The sequence below is a fragment of the Cyprinus carpio genome, chromosome A3 (assembly GCF_018340385.1).
Source record: "Cyprinus carpio isolate SPL01 chromosome A3, ASM1834038v1, whole genome shotgun sequence".
NCBI classification, from domain to species: Eukaryota; Metazoa; Chordata; class Actinopteri; order Cypriniformes; family Cyprinidae; genus Cyprinus; species Cyprinus carpio.
The window spans coordinates 32,612,248-32,633,849 of record NC_056574.1 but is presented as its reverse complement, the minus strand read 5'-3'; the positions used below and the strand labels follow the sequence as shown (position 1 = coordinate 32,633,849).

At 38.3% G+C, this 21,602-nt stretch overlaps 1 protein-coding gene across 3 annotated transcripts; it reads right to left on the bottom strand.

Annotated features, from left to right (window-relative positions):
- Positions 1-854: 854 nt before the first annotated feature.
- LOC109047448 (cerebellar degeneration-related protein 2-like) lies at positions 855-13,328 on the bottom strand. Of its 3 annotated transcripts, none has more exons than XM_019065162.2 (6): positions 12,993-13,328; positions 12,774-12,900; positions 6,035-6,147; positions 4,202-4,350; positions 3,316-3,480; positions 855-2,159 (listed from the first exon to the last, which is right to left on the bottom strand). In XM_019065162.2, the coding sequence occupies exons 2-6, from the start codon at positions 12,850-12,852 to the stop codon at positions 1,268-1,270; spliced, it is 1,398 nt and encodes a 465-aa protein (XP_018920707.1). In that variant the 5' UTR covers positions 12,853-12,900; positions 12,993-13,328; the 3' UTR covers positions 855-1,267. The 3 variants fall into 3 exon arrangements, with proteins under 3 accessions (XP_018920707.1, XP_018920719.1, XP_018920714.1); XM_019065174.2 differs by having other exon boundaries at positions 13,036-13,328; XM_019065169.2 differs by having other exon boundaries at positions 13,167-13,328.
- Positions 13,329-21,602: the final 8,274 nt, after the last annotated feature.

The window sequence follows — 21,602 nt, the reverse complement described above, 5'->3', positions numbered from 1 at the left end:
CAGTTCAGTGCAAGTGTACAACCTAGTGCAGGGACGGGTAGCTCTGATTTTGTAGGGCCTGTGGATTTGAGTTCCAATCCCTGATCTGGTTGACTGGAGTTACCTATCTCTGCACAAGGTAGTGCGCTTGTGCTGAACGGGTTCATCAGCACTCTTTGTCAGTGGAGGGATGGAACTAAACTCCACAGGACACTGGCCTTCCAGGACCAGAGTTGCCTATCCCTGACCTACTGGACCTGTTGTCTACGCAGACACAAAAATTGGGCTGCAAGCAGACAAGGGACTTATGCTTTATGAGGGGTGGGCTGACAATGGTTGACAACACCAAAAAATGGGCTGATGTAGAAACATATTTGAAGACTTTGTGATCTGTATATCTGGTAGTTTATGTACCAGTTACTACAAACTATTCAAAGTCCTGCTTGTTGGTGTCTCTATTAAGTGCCTAAAACAACACTCTGAATATCTTCTGAATAAGACTTGATGAAACTAGCATGATAAACTGTAGCAAGTTCAATGACTAGTGCTGCTGCTTTGTGCTTATTGTAGCAATCTATTACCTTGTGATACCTTTAGTTCCAGGTGAACTCATTCACCCAAACTCCCAGACGTTACATAAAGCCAGCAAGATTAGAACTAGCGATTTTCTGCTATTGTGGGCCAGTTTTTGTGTGAAATGTGCATCAGGTGGATGGTAAATGAAGACTAGGGGTAAGGTTTGTTTTTTAAATGTTGCACATAAGATTTCTCACGGAACAAGGCTTTCCAACTAGACACAACCCTACAGCAGATCCATCCTGATCACTCCACTCATTCAGCCATGCTTAAGGTAATAAATGTATCAAACAATCTTATAAAGCAAAGTGTGATTTAATATTGAACACATGTGGTTACATAATGCTGTGGATATTCATAACATGTAATACATGTGAGAAAGGAAATAATCAGCAAAGATAAGCATCATGTCTTCCTGTGCTTGATTAACTTTAAGCTGAACATGATTACAGTTAAACGGATGTGTTCAGTAATATGAGTAATATGGTCTACCCCCAAAAAAGGCCAACCCTGCAAAAGCACTACACTCAAAACGTCCAGAAAACCACCACTTGTCTCTTGATGTGTGGCACCAAATAATTCAGGGATGAGTAGTACTACATAACAGACGTATCTGAACATCTTTCTGATTGTAGTTCCAAAAAAAATGTAAGATATTACATGAAAGACCAGGGAAGGAAAGCAGTGGCAAGAATTTTAAGAGCAAAATAGGCTATTTTCCGCTTTTCCTCCCTTTAGTGGAGTTTATATCACTCTTGGTCCTCTGTAAGCGGGAAAAGATCTCCTTGAAGAGAGTTTTGTACTCTGGAGTGTTTTGGCTCAGCCGCTTGTCCACAGCCTCCACTTGTCGGCTGATGCCCTCCAGGGCCTCTGGAGTCGAGGGCGTCTGCGGTGGAGTGGGTGGCTGCTGGGGCTCTGCGGCCCGGCATTCCTTCATAGACGGGTCCCTGGACACGGGTCGGGAGGTCTGCACCTCAGCGTGGCATAGACTCTCCTCGTGGCGCCGGCACTTCCCGAGCAGCTCCTCGTACTTCTCCAGAAGGGCGTGATACTGCTCATCCACCTCTCGGAGGATGGACATGCCCCTCTTCCGGACGCCGTTGGCGTGAAGCGCGTAGCTGCCTTTGCGTCTCCCTGAGGCGTCGACTGCAGAGATGGCATCTAGAGCTGTATCACTGCAACTCTTCCGGACGGGTGCGGCTCCATCATTTGCATCCCCATTCTGCATTCCTGCCATAACTGCATCATCCGGCGTGTCCGTCTCGGGGGCGCAGTTGAGCAGCGTCTGCTCCAGGCCCTCGTCTCTGCTCAGCAGGCAGGCTCGGGACTTGCGGAGCTGGTGCATCTCCTGGAGCTCCGCCTCCAGCTCGTGCACGCGCCGCTGGCAATTCTCTGCCCCCATGAGGCGCTGTTCCAGGCGCTCAAATTCCTGTAGCACTGCGGCACATTCCCGCTCTGCGGCCTCACGCCGACCTCGTTCGGCTGCCACAGCAGCGCGCAACGATGACACCATCACACGCAGATGTTCGTTCTCCTCGTCAGTGGGCTGACACTCCTCTAGGTCACCACTGCCCGGGGCAGACACCCTGAAGCCATCCTCATACCTGCACAAGAAAAGCCAAACCATAGGCACAAACACCACACATTGATGGATCCAAAAAACAGAAACTTGGGGTTAAGAGACAATAATATTGCATGTTAGACATTTTTAAAGTCACAATGTAATGGATTAACGATTGATCTTTCTTCTGTATTTTGACATTCAAGTGTAACAGATTTTTGAAAATGAAAAACGTTGGATCTAAATGATTGGAGAAGTCCGGCAGGTGTCACCAGAGAGAAGACTTGTTTAGCCAGAAAATGTTTTATATTGATAAAAAGAGTTATTATATTGATAAAAAAAAACATACATGAATGAATTATTCGCAACAAGGTCCATAAGGTGCATTTAAAAAAAAAAACAATTCTTGATGAGTTTAGAAATTGCTGTTCGTGAGTGCAGTCTAAAAATGCCTTTAAAATTGTTTTGGGAACCCTGAAAATTCACAATTTTAAACAATTAAATATTTTTGGGCAGAAATTAAAAACTGTATGGTTTAAAATTGCCAAAAATAATCTGAAAATAAAATAATTCCTGGTGACTATCCATGACTTAAAAAAATAAATTAAATACTAAATATCTTTCTGTGCTTAAAAAAGCACAAAATTATTCAAAAGATATTGCTCAACTGATTTATGGTGGGGAAAAATGCTGATCAAGGAGTTTAATGAACTAGAACATTGGGCCCTTGTCAGGTTAGATGCCATATTGTATTTTATGATAAATTTGATGATAAACCTTATTTTATGATACATTTTATGAAAACCTATGAACCAATTTCATGATAAAACCACAGCTGTGAGGGACAGGCACTGATTAAAGGTCTGGATCGCATGACATATCCAAAACCTTTTTTGTGGAGTTTATCTACTGCAAGGTTTTTTTTTTTCTTCTCAGAAAGACCATCAACTAAATCTGTATGTTGTTAAACACTCCACTCCGTTGAACACACTGTATATCTATCCCTGACAACCACATTTTCATTCTTGTCAGAAATTAAATATGGTGCCGCCCTGACTAAGGTCTTTTTCATTCTGTTCTTTCTTTCTTGGAGACTGTTTATCCATGGTGAAACTGCTTCCCGTGTCGTTCTTCCCTGTGGACACATTTTTAAATGACACAACATTACTCCACTGCAGACGTAATAAATCGGGACGTACCTGGGAGCGGTGCAGAGTTCTTTGAGGCAGGGGAACGAGTGCACAGTCTTTCTCCTCTCGGTCTTCTCTCGGTGAACCCTGAGCTCTTCCAAAGTGCGCAGTTCCTCCACACGAGCAGTTAGCGTGTCCACCTGCCCCTGCAGCATCTCCATAGTACCTGTCAATCTGTGTGAAGAGATTTGCATACGACCATTCAATGTATGAGCTTCAGCCAGCAACCAAAACCACAGGCCAGCTGCAGTAACGCTGTCTTGCTTCAATCAGTCTTACTCTTCACTTTCAAATTAGACCAATCTACCTTTTTTATATAGCAGACTTAAAGTTATGACTAGTCTTGGAAAAAATACTAGTAAGATGCAGTTCATGCAACCGGCCACATATCAGAAATATAAGGTTCTCTGGCATTGTCCATTGGATTGTCAGATAATACAGAAATACTATCAACCTTTAAAAAAAAGCAACTGCGCTGAAATAATTTCAATAACTGAAAAAGGAATACATTGAAGAAAAAAAAAGTCAAAGCTGTAGTGCTGGACTGTCATGTTACAGTATCACAGCTTTTTCCTGAAGGCAAAAAATGGTAAGTGGGAAGTAGTCAGATAATAAATGAATCCTCCTATAGCTAAGGGTTAGTTTATGAATATTAATTGACTGAGGCTCCAGGAAGGTTATAATGCAAAGTCAGCATGACCAAATTAATATTCATGAGCTGAGCCTTTGCCAGAGTAAGACTTCTGATTTCAGGAACCTATCAGTGTAATGACAAATACAATAGAAGAATTGGTATTGTTGCAGATTTTACGCTTTCGGTACTGCAGTACCAGTACTTATGATGTCCTCATTGTGTAGCGTGTTTCCCATGATGCTCTGCCAGCGTATGGCTCACCTGTCAATCTTCTGCTGAGAAGCTTTGCTCTCCAGCACCAGTTTTTCATTGGTTATCTCCAGCTCTCGGGCCGTCACATCCAACTGCTCGTACACTTTAGCGTGCTGCTCGTTCATCTCGCGCAACATCTCCATCTGCTTGGTCAAGTACTAACATAAAGAGACACGTGCATAAGCCTGCCATAACATTGTTGCGAAATAATATGCTATAAAATAAAGCGACAGTGTAAATATTAGTGAACGTGCTTTTTATTTGGCCATTAAATGCCATTAAGTTACTTACAGATGATGTTTTAATAACGTTGAATGAATCGCTAGTTGTTTCTATCACCCTGTTTTTATGTGCATGTTGAAGTTTCACATCAGAAACGAATGATGGAAATGACAAATTTCGAATGAAAATCCCTTAATTCACAAAACAGTTTTTATGCTCACTTGAGGTGGTTTTTGACTTGTGCGAAAAAGGGTTAATGCGAATAAAAGGAGATGGAAATGCATTTGCCGAATAAATTCCTCCATGTGCATCAAAAAAGTCATGTGACTATGCTATGGGAGGGCAAAACCTAACCAGTGGACCAGTCTCATTCCTCAGCATCTGAACTGTTACACGTCTGCGTTCCCAAACAGCAGCATCCACCTCCAAAAGCACTGATCGCATTTATTTTGTTTCGTCTGCTCGCTCTGAGGCGCAAATAATTTATTATATAGGTCTATGAAAATTATTATATTCAGGGGTTTCTCCTACTTTTCATAGTGATATATAGCCTAGTGCCAGTTCTACAAGGAAGTGACGATTTTGTTCTCTTTGACTCGTTGGATGGAAATGGTGTTTATTCGCGAATGTTTTTTACGATATTTCAATTTTGCGCGCAAGTTAAATTCGCAACTTTGGATGGAAAACCTAATGAGAAATATTCATGAAAAAAAAATGCTAAATGGAACTTAATCACATAATACTTTGATGAAGAAATCCTACAGTATCTGTTCTTTTTTTTTCTCATATGTTTAACAATAAGACTGGCACCTGCGTTCAAGCGATTATGAAGAAATGATCAGCTTGTGGAAAGCTTGGTAATCTCCTGTGAAATGTGTTTTTGTGTTCAGTGCTACACCCTGAACTTTCCTTCACTAAGATTAAGACCATAAACCCCTAACATTTCTTTGTTTTCTCCATACCGCTGCAGCCAAAACATAACAGTTCCAGCATTAGCGGTCTGAAATATGGAAATGTTGTGCAATCCGTACCGAATGAGGCGAGCATTCAAACAGATCTGAGAAACAGCACCTCATTGTTCTCAGATAAGTAATAGCGTCTTTGTTCAGTGGAGCTGGCACACAGACAGGCGACGACCACGTCCCGCTGCATGCACTCAGCTAACAGTCGCATCTACAAACACGCTTCATGCGCTCCATTAGCATCATGCTGATGTGTAATTGGCTCATCAGGACACAAGCACTGACAGGAAATCAGGAGAAATGATTCTTCACTGAGGCATGCAGGTCAGAGGTCACGGAAGGGTTCAGTGCAGTTCAGAATGGAATTAAGAATCATTTTAAATTCCGTTTAGTTACTGAATTTGAATTTAGGCAGCAAACAGGATGCAGGATTCTAATTGTGTTTTTTAAGGAAGCAGAAAAAAAATGGAATAAGATTCAAATAACTGCTTTTGACAGAACTAAACTTAGTTTTGATTAACACTTCTACACTCTATTAGTGTAGTCCTGTCATACATAAATAGGCATAATTATGTGAATGTTTTGGATCATGAAATGATGTATTCACAACCACAAACACTTCTTGAGCTCTTGGTGCAGATGTCCGGCTGCTCTGTACCTCGATTTCCTGCACCTGCTCTTCATTGTTGATGTACATCTGCTGCAGCGAGTCCTCCAGCTCCTTATTGCGCTCCAGCAGGGTTTTCCCCAGCTCAGCTGCCAAGTGCAGATCTGGGATAAAAACAGTACAACATAAGGGAATCGGCAACGAAACAAATCCTGGTTACCATAGTAACCAATTCATTTCTATGGGGAAATGAAAGAGAACCCACCGCAATTTTAAATGTTTTTTTTTTACTTTTCTCTACACCAGTATATGATGTACTGCTGACTGTATATATATGAATTAAAGCAAATTTATTGAATATAAGGGATTTTCAAAAGATAAATTCAAAATTGCATTGATAACACCAGAGGAAGATACGGCTAGTCCTTACAAACTTGAAATGATCAAATGATTATGCTGCATATCAGTGGAACGAGTGTATTTTATTTATTTTATTTTATGACAATTAATATTTTGTGAATGAGATAAGAGCAATGCAGATGTGAGACTCCACATGCATCTCTTACATTTTTTCATCGAACAGTGCCGCTTTTTTGCACCTTGTGTTCATGAACTCTCACAACAGAGCATGGACTCTCATTACATTACTATTCTAATAAAACATCAGGATTTCATGTGTACCGACGGCTTATGCTGCTTTTGTTATGTTTTTGCAGCTCTGTCTCATAAAAGCAGTGTGTGTTTCTCTGATGAAGCTGGAATCAGTTGCTTCAGAGTGTAAATCTGAGAAATGAGCAGAACGAGGGCAGAGAAAATCCTGCTGTTAATTCTGCCTAAAAGAGGTGTTTTTTTTATTTTTTTATCTTCCTTGTTTTCTGATGAACACGAGCCTGAGTGACATCAGCCAAGATGAGACTGAAGAAATCAGGAGAGCATCATCAGCTCACAATCCACTGGAAGTTAATCCTGCTGGTTTTTGGCCTTATGACACCTTTTTATTAAAAAACACCATTAAAAATGACACAATCTGAATTGAAACTAAAAATACTGTCTACTTGAATACATAAAGACCAGAATCTCCAATGAAAGGCTTACAGTCGCACATATAACTGAGATAAAATGTCTTTTAATGTCAATTGATACTTGAAATTTGCAAATCCTCGACAACACTGGCTCACAATGCTATTTTTTGTTGAACTGAGGCTTGTTGTCCTTATGATTGGCTTATGACAGCAGATATGTTTGCCAGAAAACCCTTGTTTTTCCTACACAGCCGTATCTCCGTAGAACTCAGTGTGCATGTTCTTAAATACCCCCCCCCCCCATCCAGAGAAACAAACACAGTCCTCCAGTTCACTCAGATGGTGTGGACTCAAATGGTGGAACATGCTAACAGAGATGGTGTCACACACGGGGAGGAAGTGACATCGTGGGAGGTGGTGAAGTATTGAGCTCAGAATCACTGACCTCCATTACACTGATATGAATGCAGAGATTTATCATCAGATGAGACGGTGTCAGAGACAACGCAAACATACTATAGTAAGGAAATACAGAGCACCACGTGCATAAATCACACGAGCGCTTTGGCGCCACGGCGTAACACACTTTCCTCTGTGTGTGTGTGTGGAAACTGATCCCATGAGAGTCTGCTGGAGAGAAGCACACATAATAATGCTCAAAACACAGAGCTGAAGATTCATTTACAATCCATTGCATGTGGCTTAATTGCAGTAGATTATAGGTGCACACCTCTTGACTGATACTGATATTGGCTGAGATTTTTAAGTGATGACTAAAAAAAACAATATATTCGCTATTAGTTTTAATAGTTTTAAACCCTGTTGTGTTTTGTTCTGTCAATAAATGTGTTTTACTTGTTTTTATTCTTCTGCCAGGTTAAAATAGACTTCATAACACCAGTTAGTGTTCTTTTGTTTGTTGTTTTGGCCTGAAAGCAGGTTATGTGACATACCCGGGTATGTTTAAGAGTAAGTAAGTGGATAACCTCAACTTTCGGTTCCAAAAACGGAGATAACTTTCAGGGTAGTAGTGTTAGTAGTCATAGCAACTCACTCTCTGAACTTAACCTGCTCCGGGTATATATGTTATGTTAATGAGGAAGCGCTAATATAAGTAATAAATAAGGTAATATATTATTCTAATATGATTATTTCTTTTATTGGCATATATAAGAGTTATCTGTATAAATTATAAAACAGTATGACAAGGTAATGTTTAACTTATATATATTTATTTTATTTATTACATGTTAAATTATCTCACACATGGAGCGGCATTTTGTCTCAATTCTAAATCAAAGTACATATCTGATATGACTTAATATATAATTAGCATAAAACAAACAATATAATTCACAATTTTCAAGGATTAAAGATTAAATAGAAAAAAATAAAAATGATTGCACAGCCATCAATTAGGTGGCGATATGCACTAAGCATGTAAACAACTAATGAACAAAAGAAGAAGAAAGAAACAGCTTGGCGCGCTTTTTCTTAGCGTCCGTTTCCATAGTGACTCGTTGATTCGTCGCTCTGTTGAGAATGTCTTGAGTCTTAATCAGGAACATACTCTGAGTTGAATGAACTTACTCCCGGACACGTTTTTGGAACCGCATACCTCGAGTAAGCAAGGTTTGGGGTTAATCAACCGAGAGTTCAGGGTTTAGTTCACGGTAAGTTAACCCTGCTTTCTGGAATACACCCCTGAAGACAATGCTTCTCATGTTTATGTTGGATTTGTTTATTTATAGTTCTGTTTGCACTATAATAAGTCATCTGGGTCGGTTACACCAGCCATTCGTAAGTCCTTAAATTAGAACGTTAAGTCCACACTAGAAGCTATAGAAGCCCGTTTCCGCCACTAAGTAAAAAATAAAACAAGGTAACTGCAACTTTTTATCTCACAATTCTGACTTTTTTTCTCAGAATTGTGATATAAACTCGCAATTCTGACTTTTTTCAATTGCAATTGCGAATTATAAAGTGAGAATTGCAAGTAATAAAGTCAGAATTGTGAGTTATAAAAGCGCAAACTAAAAGGTGTAGAATGAAATGTGGATATATGGAATAAAACATATAGAATGTACTGCATGCCAGCTTGCTTATTTTGCCCAAGAGTATGATCTGTTTTAGTCTACGTCTCATATTAACTAACTATTCTACTAACTACAGGTCGAGAGCTGTAGCTCCAACCACACAAGTTAGTAATGTTCATTGTAAATATGGTTTCGGGAAACACCAAATCATTAAACTATGTTGCTATCCATGGAACTTATGACCATAGTTATCTAACAAAACTTTTGGGAAACAAACCCCAGAGCGATATATTGGCAATTTTGTCAAACTGTGCCAACAGCAATTTTTGTGATTTCACATAAGTGTTATGTAAAATACATGTTAATTTAGCAATGCTGTGCAGATCTTTGCATTATTTTACATTGCCACTCTGCTCTCTATGAATCAGCCATCAGTTTAAAAATAAAACGTAATGGGTTAATCATTATTTTAATTTTATCATTTCTAAATAATCCAGATACCAATATGGTTATGATTCTTTTGCATCCTTACTCTGTTACTGATATGTTAATGACTGAATTCTCATCACTCATAATAACAGCACAATCTGATATTCAGTACAGTGAGAGACATTTTTAGTAACAGCCGTGAAACAAGGTCAGCTGTGATCTCTGAGGAGCCACATCCCAATTAAGGATTTTTCCTTAATTAACTTTCCCAAAGAGGACTTGCTCTTCTGAAGAGTATTTTCAAGCTAACATGCACGTTACCAGGCACATGCCTCGCTCGCCCGAGGCTGGAGGACATATACAGGCCTCATGTGCACTCAACATTTCTGCACGTGTGGTTTCATATCAACACATGACAGCAAACCAAGCACAAGAGCCAGAGCCATTCACAACTACTGCTCAAGCTGCATCAATACAGCCTCTACCTGCACAAAACACAAGTTTAATCTCTTTATACTGAGCAGTGCTTGTGACCATAATGATAAAGTGTTCTACGTGCTCCCTTCACAGAGAACACATGTCTGCGTATCGTAAAACGCAAGGCGTGTAAGTGTATAGGATATTTTCGCTACTACTGTCCCTATGATTTACGCAGTGTGGAAAACATGGACAGAATTGCAGAATTCAGTCATAAAAACTAAATTTACTAATTGGATGAGTAAATCAAAAGTAGGGCTTTACAATTATTCAAATACTTAATTCTTTCAAATCAGATACAAACAGAAACTCAAAGATCTTCACCACAACCCTGGTAAAACGTTAACTTGAAGAAATCATGACAGAAATATATTACATAATATATTATACCAGAGGTCTTCAACTTTTTGCACTTTGTTTGCAAAAAATGTGAATCCACACTAAAGTCGTGTGCTGTTGGGTCAGCAGGCTCAATCACTCTTTAGGGTGAAGTGATATAAAACTGCACTCATACTGTCCGCCCCAGGGGCCAACGCCACCAATCCACTTCAAAACCAAAGTGTCATTGTGATATTTATCAAAACGCCACTGAGCAATGGAGATATTGCACTCTTTTCAGAGCGGGCACTTTCTGAAACTGCATTTCCTCTCATGATGGATTGCTTTGACAGTTGAGAGAGTCTGAAATGGATCAATGTGGAGCCTCTGGGAGAGACTGTGTGTTAGGCCACCATTAGACCATTAGCACAAAGTGCATGAATATTACTCAGCTAATTTGATTGTGAAAAAAAATATGCTTCTAAACATGGTTATTAGAGGCCTTCCTGTAGCTGGTGGTGCATTTCTGAAATATGTCTTACTAAGGATGTAACGATTAACTACGAGCCGGTTGAAAATCGTTTCAAATATGTGACGATTTAAATCGGTTGAGATGCTAAACAAATCGCAATTCATTTAGGGGGAGGAGTTTATATGAATGCATGTCTGAGGGGAACTTACTGTCTTTAGAAAAGTTTAGATGATTTTTTTTCTTTTCATCTGGCCTCTGTATAATGCATATTAAAGTTCATAAGTGCAGCACCGCTTCATTTACAGCAGAAACCAAGGAAAGGCTTTAAGCGCCTCCTGCTGGCAGAGAGTGAATCTGCGTCTCGTTCAACTCGTCTGCTGTTTATGTTCATGCAGATACTATTTATGTATAGTTTCACAAAACCAAAGTCAATTCATTCTGTTTTTGTTTCAAATTTTGAAATAATAATCTAATTTAGATTAAAAACTGCTCATGTTGCATGTATTGGATCTTTGTTTGGATCATGATTAAAATGCAGTGGTTGTCTCTCATTTTAAGTGGAAAGAGCACAGACAAAGCCTTATTTTGTTTATATGAAGATATTTATTTTATTTGTGTTGCTTATTTATATGATTTGGAGCTTGTTTTAAATGTTCAGTTTAGTTTTGTTATTTACATTTACATTATATTTAAATTTTGTTATTTAGCAGACGCTTTTATCCAAAGCGGCTTACAAATGAGGACAACAGAAGCAATCAAAACCAACAAAAGAGCAAGTGCTATATTAGTATATTAGTATTATATTTCAATATCACAAAAAAAAAAACGTGCAGCATTTTGTCCAAGCAATAATAGAACAACACATTTATTTTAGAATTCATCTTAAATCTCATTTTGTTCAATAAAACAATCGTGAATTGAATCGTGAAATCAAAATCATGAATCGAATCGTGAGTTGAGTAAATCATTACATCCCTATGTCTTACATGCAAACAAAGCATATTGTCAAGCAAAGACATGTTGATTTATTTCACAGGTTTGTTTTTACCTGCAGGGCTCATTAGAGTCAGAAAAAATCATTTTTAGAAAGAAAAATCTACACATCTTTGCTTGGAACAAATCTGGAATATGACAATGACAAAGATCGCTGTCATTTTATTTCTTCCACAAAGGAATGACTAAACTCGCTCCCAACGAAGCACCTCTGCAATCCTTCTCAGCCACAAGATCACCGTTCCAGATTCCCTTTCCACCAAACTTCTCAAATAGTCAGAATTCTCCATTTGCCTTCCTTTTCCAATCCCAGCGTAACGACTACAGGACAGATCTCCCAGATACTGGCTCATCACTTCTAGGGTACAGCCTGACAAAGTGTCCTGAAATTCATAAAGATCGCTCACAGGCTGTTCTATGGATCAGCATTTTACGGTGATTCGATCCCGAGGGCAGAGAGAGGGCAATGACATCATCCCAAACCCACAGAGACAGGAAGAGAGAGGTGCGTCGGAGGGAGCAGAAAACTACTGGAAAATAACCAATCTGACATGTCAAACTCGCTGTCGCATTTTATGATCAACATTCAGTCCAGATATCAAATGGCTTCCATTTGACCAATGAGTTTTCCAGCTGTTCCTAAGGAACTTCAAAACTAATTTTGCTTAAAAACAACAATGCACCATGCATTATCCAAACAGAACGAGCCCAAATATCCTTGTCTGGCTGATGCATCCCTACATACTCCGAAAATAATGCTTTGGCACTCCAGTTTTTATTGTGAGGAGATTAAAGCAGACTAAGCTAATGTTGAGCATCTGGACGGACACAGATCCAGAGGAAGACGGTGGACTATCTCCAAATAAGACACGACCAAGACAAATCCCTCTATAAAGACAGAGGAAAGCATTGTTTCTACACACAGTGTGCACTTTCTTTGTCCACGGTTTGTCATTCGACCACACACACACACACACACACACACACACACATAAGCAGGCTTTGTTGTCAAACGGATGCGGTTTGTGGCGTCTTTCTCTCACCTTGCTCCAGGTCTCTCTGGTCGTACCAAGGCTCATCCTCTTCCGTCACAAACTCGTCCATTCTGCCGGCTCGGAGCATCGGTGTGTCGCGGTTAACGGCTGGCCGGAAGCTCACAGATGCGCCGATCTATCAAAGCGATAAAAATGATACATGAGACTGCAACATCTGACTTTTCCAGGCGCGTATGCCGCACACTTACAATTGCGGGAAACACATACTTTTTATAAGACGCGAAAAGGGGAGAACAGCGTTAAAACACACTTTTTATCCACCAATTCTCACGGTTTCTTGCTAAATGAATGTCCGTTCGCGCAACATCCGCTCAACGCAGCGACAAGGCAACAATGACAACGCTTTAACGGTAACGTTACTGCAAACACACGCTCCGTTACCGTGCAATGTTTCCGGCATGCCAGGAGAAATTTCCCTATGAAATGCAAAAGATGTCACGCTGCTGTCATTCAGTTCTGTCACACTCTACCCCTCCCACTGGCGTGATGTCGCTCCTCATCCTCATTCCCAACAACTTCCCGTTGGTTTCGCCCGACGGATAAGGTACCCGAGATCATACTATTGGGAAGGTGGTCCTATTAATATTCATAAGCGAACGCTTCGCCATTGGACGGTTGCAGAGCCACGTCAACAGTCTATTTAATATTCACAAAACACGCGTTCGCCATTGGTAGGGCTTTCAAGCGACGTAATTAATATTCATCAGTTAAATTATAGACAAAAATACATAAATAGTTATGTTTTACTCCGAGATTAAAAGTGGGGAAATGAGGATACTGCATTTTATTTCAAATTTATTTTAACTACTACTTTTGATTTTAGAATTAATAAACAGGTTGTTTTTTTACCACAAGATCCCACTTTTTGAGACACACGCAAACATCTTCATGTTTTATTTATCATGCACCAGCGAAATCATCGCCGCTGAGAAATGAACTGACACGTCACCGGAGTTCATTAATATTCATGAGTCAACTTACCAGGCAGAACCTTCGTTATAGTAGGAATCGTAACTTCTCCCGCCAGCTCTGCTGCTCTTCTACTGAGAGAACCCGCCAAACACAATAATCCGTTTGTCCGGCTGCTTTTACTCTGAAGAGGCGTAATTAGGGGGTCTCCATTCAACAGCTACTGTAGGCTCAACGGAGCGTTAAATTCGTTTATTTCGAGTAAGTTTCCCGCAGGGGAGAAGACAATGGCATGTTTAAGGTGTAATTTTAGAAGTGCCTAATAATAGCACAAAACCAGATTTAATGAAAAGGGACTTATTTCTTAGGTGAGGAAAAAAAGACAAATGAAAAATAAGAGCTGTAGGCGACCAATAATGTAGCATAAATATCTGAGAAATGTAATAACTTTAACAGAACAGAAAGCTTCTTCACTTCCAGTAAAAATCCCATTCATTTGCTTCATAAAGTACTGATTTTTAACAACATCAAACGCATTTCAAGACTGACCGCTAAGGTTAAGCAATAATGCATCCTTATTTAGAAATCAGTGTGACCTGACTCAGTGTGAAGTGTTTAAAACCCGTTTTCTAAGTAAAGAACTACACTACCCATAATCCTGAAGAGAGATCCACCAATCAGAGAAGCAGTAAGCAGTTGTTTCAGATCCAGTTTTATCAGTTTGCATTGCTGATGCGCAGTTCATGCACTCATTGCTGGGGAAAGTTATTTTTAAAAGTAATGCATTACAATCCCAAAAAAGTAATGAATTGCGTTACTTAGTTACTTTTTACGGAAAGTAATGCATTACGTTACTTTTGCATTACTTTTTCTCATATATAAAGGATACTTGTGTTATTTGACATTTAAATATTGCAGGTTTATCATATCATATTCTGAGGTGCATTTCACTGTTTTTATTAATTTTGTGGAAATTTAGTCCAGAACTACAGTAACATCACGTTCACATTCAGTCCAGGACTACAGTATCATCACGTTCACATTCAGTCCAGGACTGCAGTAACATCACGTTCACATTAAGTCCAGAACTACAGTAACATCACGTTCACATTCAGTCCAGAACTACAGTAACATCACGTTCACATTCAGTCCAGAACTACAGTAACATCACATTCACATTCAGTCCAGGACTGCAGTAACATCACGTTCACATTAAGTCCAGAACTACAGTAACATCACATTCACATTAAGTCCAGAACTACAGTAACATCACGTTCACATTCAGTCCAGAACTACAGTAACATCACATTCACATTTAGTCCAGAACTACAGTAACATCACGTTCACATTCAGTCCAGAACTACAGTAACATCACATTCACATTCAGTCCAGGACTGCAGTAACATCACGTTCACATTAAGTCCAGAACTACAGTAACATCACGTTCACATTAAGTCCAGAACTACAGTAACATCACATTCACATTTAGTCCAGAACTACAGTAACATCACGTTCACATTCAGTCCAGAACTACAGTAACATCACATTCTCATTTAGTCCAGAACTACAGTAACATCATGTTCACATTCAGTCCAGAGCTACAGTAACATCACATTCACATTTAGTCCAGAACTACAGTAACATCATGTTCACATTCAGTCCAGAACTACAGTAACATCACATTCACATTAAGTCCAGAACTACAGTAACATCACATTCACATTAAGTCCAGAACTACAGTAACATCACGTTCACATTAAGTCCAGGACTACAGTAACATCACATTCACATTAAGTCCAGAACTACAGTAACATCACGTTCACATTCAGTCCAGAACTACAGTAATATCACATTCACATTTAGTCCAGAACTACAGTAACATCACGTTCACATTCAGTCCAGAACTACAGTAAACATCACATTCACATTCAGTCCAGGACTGCAGTAACATCACGTTCACATTAAGTCCAGAACTACAGTAACATCACATTCACATTAAGTCCAGAACTACAGTAACATCACATTCACATTAAGTCCAGAACTACAGTAACATCACGTTCACATTCAGTCCAGAACTACAGTAATATCACATTCACATTTAGTCCAGAACTACAGTAACATCACGTTCACATTCAGTCCAGAACTACAGTAACATCACGTTCACATTCAGTCCAGGACTGCAGTAACATCATGTTCACATTAAGTCCAGAACTACAGTAACATCACGTTCACATTAAGTCCAGAACTACAGTAACATCACATTCACATTTAGTCCAGAACTACAGTAACATCACGTTCACATTCAGTCCAGAACTACAGTAACATCACATTCACATTTAGTCCAGAACTACAGTAACATCATGTTCACATTCAGTCCAGAGCTACATTAACAACATTATTCTGGTATTTGTGTGTAGTTTGTCTTTTTGAAATTATAAACAAATTGCACTATTCATACTACAAAATGACACAGAATAGTGCATAAGTATGCAAATTGGGACACATCTATTGTTGTGATTCATCTGTGAGTTGGTTGGATTGGTTCATGGTCTAAAAATGTAGGAATATTTTGAAATCCCTGTGGTGAAAATTAATGCGGAAAATATTTACGCAACCGAGGCTGATGAAAAATGGTTAGTGTGCTATTGAAGACAAGTGAACTTACCAATTATGCCATAAATTATTCAGCATGAAGTATGAACTATGGACTTTTAATGTAGTTTTCATTACAGTTCATGCTACTTTGAGTGCATTATAAGCAACTAATGCTACTTAACAACTGTTGCGGTCTGTTGCTTGACTTCAAAAATAAATCAGCATTTTTCAGCAGTTCATATCAATGTGCAATGTGCGGTTAGGCCATCCCCATACGCCTGAGATATACAGCAGCATGCTGCTAAACACACGGCATCTCTGACAATAAATGGATCGGTGGAGCTTCAGAGCTCTGGATGAGGAGACATAATGACGAAGATCACTATCTGTCCTCGACTTTCAAGTGTCTCCAGTCTGTCTCGCTCTCACAGCGCTGAATCCTGCTGAAGGAGCCCTTGATGAGGCTCTTTACTTCCATCTTCACTCTGGGGGAAAAATGAGAAATCTTAAAATGCTACATCAGCATTTGAAAAATGTGTGTTGTTGTTGGATTTTTATGAGGTGAAGGATAGCCTCACCTTGGCCTCGATTTGCAGTTTTTCACTCTGTGAGATGATGGGAGAGGAAACGGGCAAAGGATTTGAACAAATCCTGTGGGAAATTATTAAAAATAAAATTCATTCTAATAAAATGTCTGCTATCCTCCGTCTCATTATTCACATGTGTTTATCATACAAAAGTAATAAAAACACTGAAATGTATTTATATTAATATAAAATTAATATTATAATAAATATTAAAAAAAAACATATCTGTGCAAGAAATAACCCACTGCACAAAACATATACCGTTCAAAAAGTTTGGGGTTAGTATGATTTATTTTATTTTATTTTATTTTATTTTATTTTATTTTATTTTATTTTATTTTATTTTTTTTTTATTTTTTATTTTATCTTTATTTTGAATGAGATTTTATTTAATTAAATTGATAAAAAAAAAAAACCTGTTTCTGCAAAAATATGAAGCAGCACATCTGTTTTCAACATTGATAATAAGAAGAAATGTTTCCTGATCATTAAATCTGTATATTAGAATGATTTTTTTTTTTTTTTTTTTTTTTTTTTTTTTTTATCAGAACAAGGTACATTGAAAGTATTCAGTGACAGAGGCACTCTCAAAGGCATTCATTTTTACTTTTTCTACCCACAACATAAAGAACAAGGAAAAGAAAAAGGAGGACTACATTCTTCTCTATATAGATTATTAAAGGATCCCATGTCTTGTAAAAAGTTCTGGTTGATCCTCTGAGAAAATATTTGATTTTTTCAGTTTTTAGAAAAAACATTACATCACTAAGCCATAGTGACAAATTTAGGTGGCATTGGTGATTTCCACTCTAAAAGAATTCTTCTTCTAGCTATTAATGTTGCAAACGCCAAGGCATTTTCTTTATCTTTAGTTATGTGAATGTCGTCATCTGTGACTCCAAACAAAGCCATTATTGGGTTAGGCTGAATTCTTAAGTTAAATGCGGAGTTTAAAATTTCAAATATTGAAGACCAAAATTGTCTCAGTTTAGTACATGACCAGAACATATGGGTTAGATCTGCCTTAAATGCATTGCAACGATCACATGTTTCATCTATATTTGGGTATATTTTAGCCAGTTTGGTTTTACTATAATGAATACGATAGAGAACTTTCATCTGAATCAGATTGAGTCGTGCACAAGATGAAGTCTTATTTATTCTGTTAACAGCTTTGTCCCAAGTGTCTTCAGATATGCGAATTCCCAACTCTCCCGTCCATTCCTGTTTAATATTCTCCAGCGATCTATTTTGGAATGTCATAATTAAGTTATATATTTTAGAAATGAGGCCCTTGAGGTGTGTAGGAGTCTTAAGAATCAAGTCCAACCCTGTTTCAGAGGGCATATGAGGAAACACAGAGCATTGGGCTTGAATAAAGTGTCGAACTTGAAGATAACGAAAAAAATCTGACTTTTGAAGATGAAATTTTTGAATCAGGTCATTGTAATTGGCAAAAATATTGTCGATGAAAAAGTCACTACATTTAACTATGCCCAGGTCCTGCCATTGCTTAAAATAGCATCTAACTTTGCAGCTGGGAAAAGGTGATTATTACATATGGGAGTTTCCAAGGAAAAGTCTGTTAATTGAAATGCTTGTCTAAACTGATTATATATTTTGAGAGTCGAAGTTACAACTGGATTTGAGGAAAACTGTGATGGTGAGAATGGTGACTTCATTGTTATCAGCACCTATTAGAATGATTTCTGAAGGATCATGTGACACTGAAGACTGGAGTAATGATGCTGAAAATTCAGGAATAAATTATATTTTAAAATATATTAAAATAGAAAACAGTTATTTTATATTGTAATAATAGTTCACAATACTACTACTATCTTACCAACCCTAAACTTTTAAATGTTAGTGTAGAATTAATTTAGAAAAATTATTTTTATTACCATTTTTTTTTATTATTATTCATAATAAGTTAGCACTATTATTTTTTTTACATTTGTTTTTAGTGTCGTCATTCAGAACTGATGTGTGACCCAACAGAACCACTGATCTTTCGCCCTTTTTGTAGAACGGATCCAGGCATCGCACCACGGTATCAGCAGCTTCCTTGAGTGAGGTCTCACTGTGTCAAACTGTGTCTCCTGCACCACCGGGTCAAAGGTCACCCTCTTAGTGTGCTTAATCATGCGGCTGCGTTTTGCAGGAGGAGAGGGGCTGTCCTCACGTGCCTGAGGAAAAGAAACAGACATGACAAACAGCTTTTAAACAGGTCATAGCACACTTTGTTTTGTTTTTTTTTGATTTTTTTTTTAATTGAGTTTTTTTTATAATATTTCTCATGACCCCTTTGATGAAGAGTAATTGTGGTGTTACTTGTTTTGGTAGTTTTTGCTGGGCATCAGACTTGTGATTCTCTCTGTTTGGACAAAGAAACAGCAGTTCAGAACAGTGAAAACGTTCAAGTCATGCAGAATAAACATCAAACTGCTCTCCGTCATACAGTACCTCTGAAGCTTTTGATCTGCTGCGATCTCATCTGGTTTGGGCATCTCTTCTGCAGAGGGACTCGCATGAACAGCAGTGATGTTCTCTGAAACACTTTCTAGATCTATGGACATGCTACTCATTATCATGAAGTCAGATGTAGCTATGATATAAAACACATGTCTTTGGCCGCTTCTGCTAGTTTCTGCTGTTTATTAGCGAGTCTTTTACTGGGGCTGCTCAGGGAGGAAGTCGTGCTGGTTTTGGCTTTGATGGGAGACGAGTCAGCAGGAGTTGTTTTAGTGCTTTTCATCTTCGGTGTTTTTCCTGTTTCCACCTCCTCTTCCTCACAGATGGTGTCTCCAGGTGTTTTGTCCGAGTTAAGAGTCTCCTTCTGAGAGTTCTTCAGCAGATCTCCAGCTGTCTGAAACAGGCTGGACGAGCCACGAAATCCCGCTCCTACATGCTTCCTCTTCAGCTAGAATGTGATGAAAAAGACCGCTTTCTGCTTTCAATGAATTTTATTAAACTTCAAGTATAATTATACATTAATAATTATAATATTATTACAATTATTACAATACAATCCCAGTGGACAAACACAAACCTTGCACTATATTATTTCAGACTGTGAATAGTCTGTTAAAAGGGATAGAGCACTTTTTATGATGGATGTGTGCACTTTTTTGGGCTTCAAAATCTCGACCCCCATTCACTGCAATTATAAAGCTTGGAAGAGCCAGGACTTTTGTTAATATAACTCCAATTGTATTTGTCTGAAAGAAGAAAGTCATATACACCTGGCTTGAAGGTGAGTAAACCATGGGCTAACTTTCTTCTTTTTTTTTTTTTTTTTTTGGTGGGGTTTACTTTTGAGTGGATATTTTTGTGTGTTATGTAAGTTATATTAATTGTGAATGCAGTTAATTACTTTGTCAAAATCAGTAACACGTTACAATAACTAATTGACATTAGTGTAAAGTCCTACCCTTAATGTTTAGTTAGTAATTTAGTTTAGATAGTCAGTCAGTTAGATAACTAGTGTTGTTGATGTATGTCAAGCATGAACAAACTGATAGGCTTCTATATGTTTAATAATAAGAAAGTTAATGTTTAATTGTCAATAAATGAAAATAAAAACAATCTGATAATTTTAAATTTGAGCCTGGCTTTTAATTATACAGCTGAATGGCTAAATAAATAGATATAAATATAAATAACCCATTTAATACAGGCATCAGTATTAGTATTGGTATTAGTGATATTGGTCTTTATTTACAGTAACAAAAAGATGTCATTAAATAAGCATTATAATACTGTCTTTATATCGTTTCCACATTCATTTGGAGATTCAAAGTGAAAATATACTTTTAATGTTAGATGCAATTTATTGCTAGTAATTACAGAAATCTGTGTGATTAATTAGTTCGATAGCCCTAATATAAACACATTTTCAGTTTGCATGTCCATCTCTGTGAAAGGACGAACTGTGATTGGCTGTAGTGAATCCGTCTAAATGTTGAGGTCGAGATGATGAGGGCAGGTCTCAGCATTGGTTGCTGATGTGACTTCTGCATTACTTGTGTGAGGGCTCTGCTGCACCCCTGTGGTTGTTCAGACACACCTTCAGGAGAGACAGACAGCGGTCTCTGCTCTAAAACACACACAAAACAACAGTCTTCATCTCAACCAGTCATATTCTGATCACAGTTTAGACTTTGAACATGCTGAGGTTTGAGACATACTTTGAGAGTCCAGAGCACATGGTGACTGATATGATGCTGTACACAAGACATTCAGGAGACTGTTTAAGTGCTTCAGATGAGTGTGAAGCAGTCTTGAGGATGTTTTGTGTGTCTGCACCAATACCTCCGTTACTGCTAGTACTATAAAATTATAATAGATGAGTAGATTTGACCTGTGCAAAACTCAACGTTAAATAGTGTGTAAATAGTGTTGTTTTTTGGTTAGTAATGTTTATAATGATTGAGAACTGATTTTTGTTCAGATCTACTTTATGGGGGGAGGCTTCATGCAGATAGATTTTATGGGGGTGTGGAGGAGAGAGAGCGAGCGAGAGATATGGAGGAATGTTCTGGCACAGACTCAGACTGTGAGGGTGAAGCGAAGGAGGATTATAGTCGAGTTGTTTTTCATCTGAATGCATCACTGTACTTGCGTGATTGTGTGACATTAAATGTGAACGATGTTTCTTAAGCAGCAAATCATCATATTAGAATATTCAGCTTTGCATCACAAAAATAAAATACTTTTTCAAATA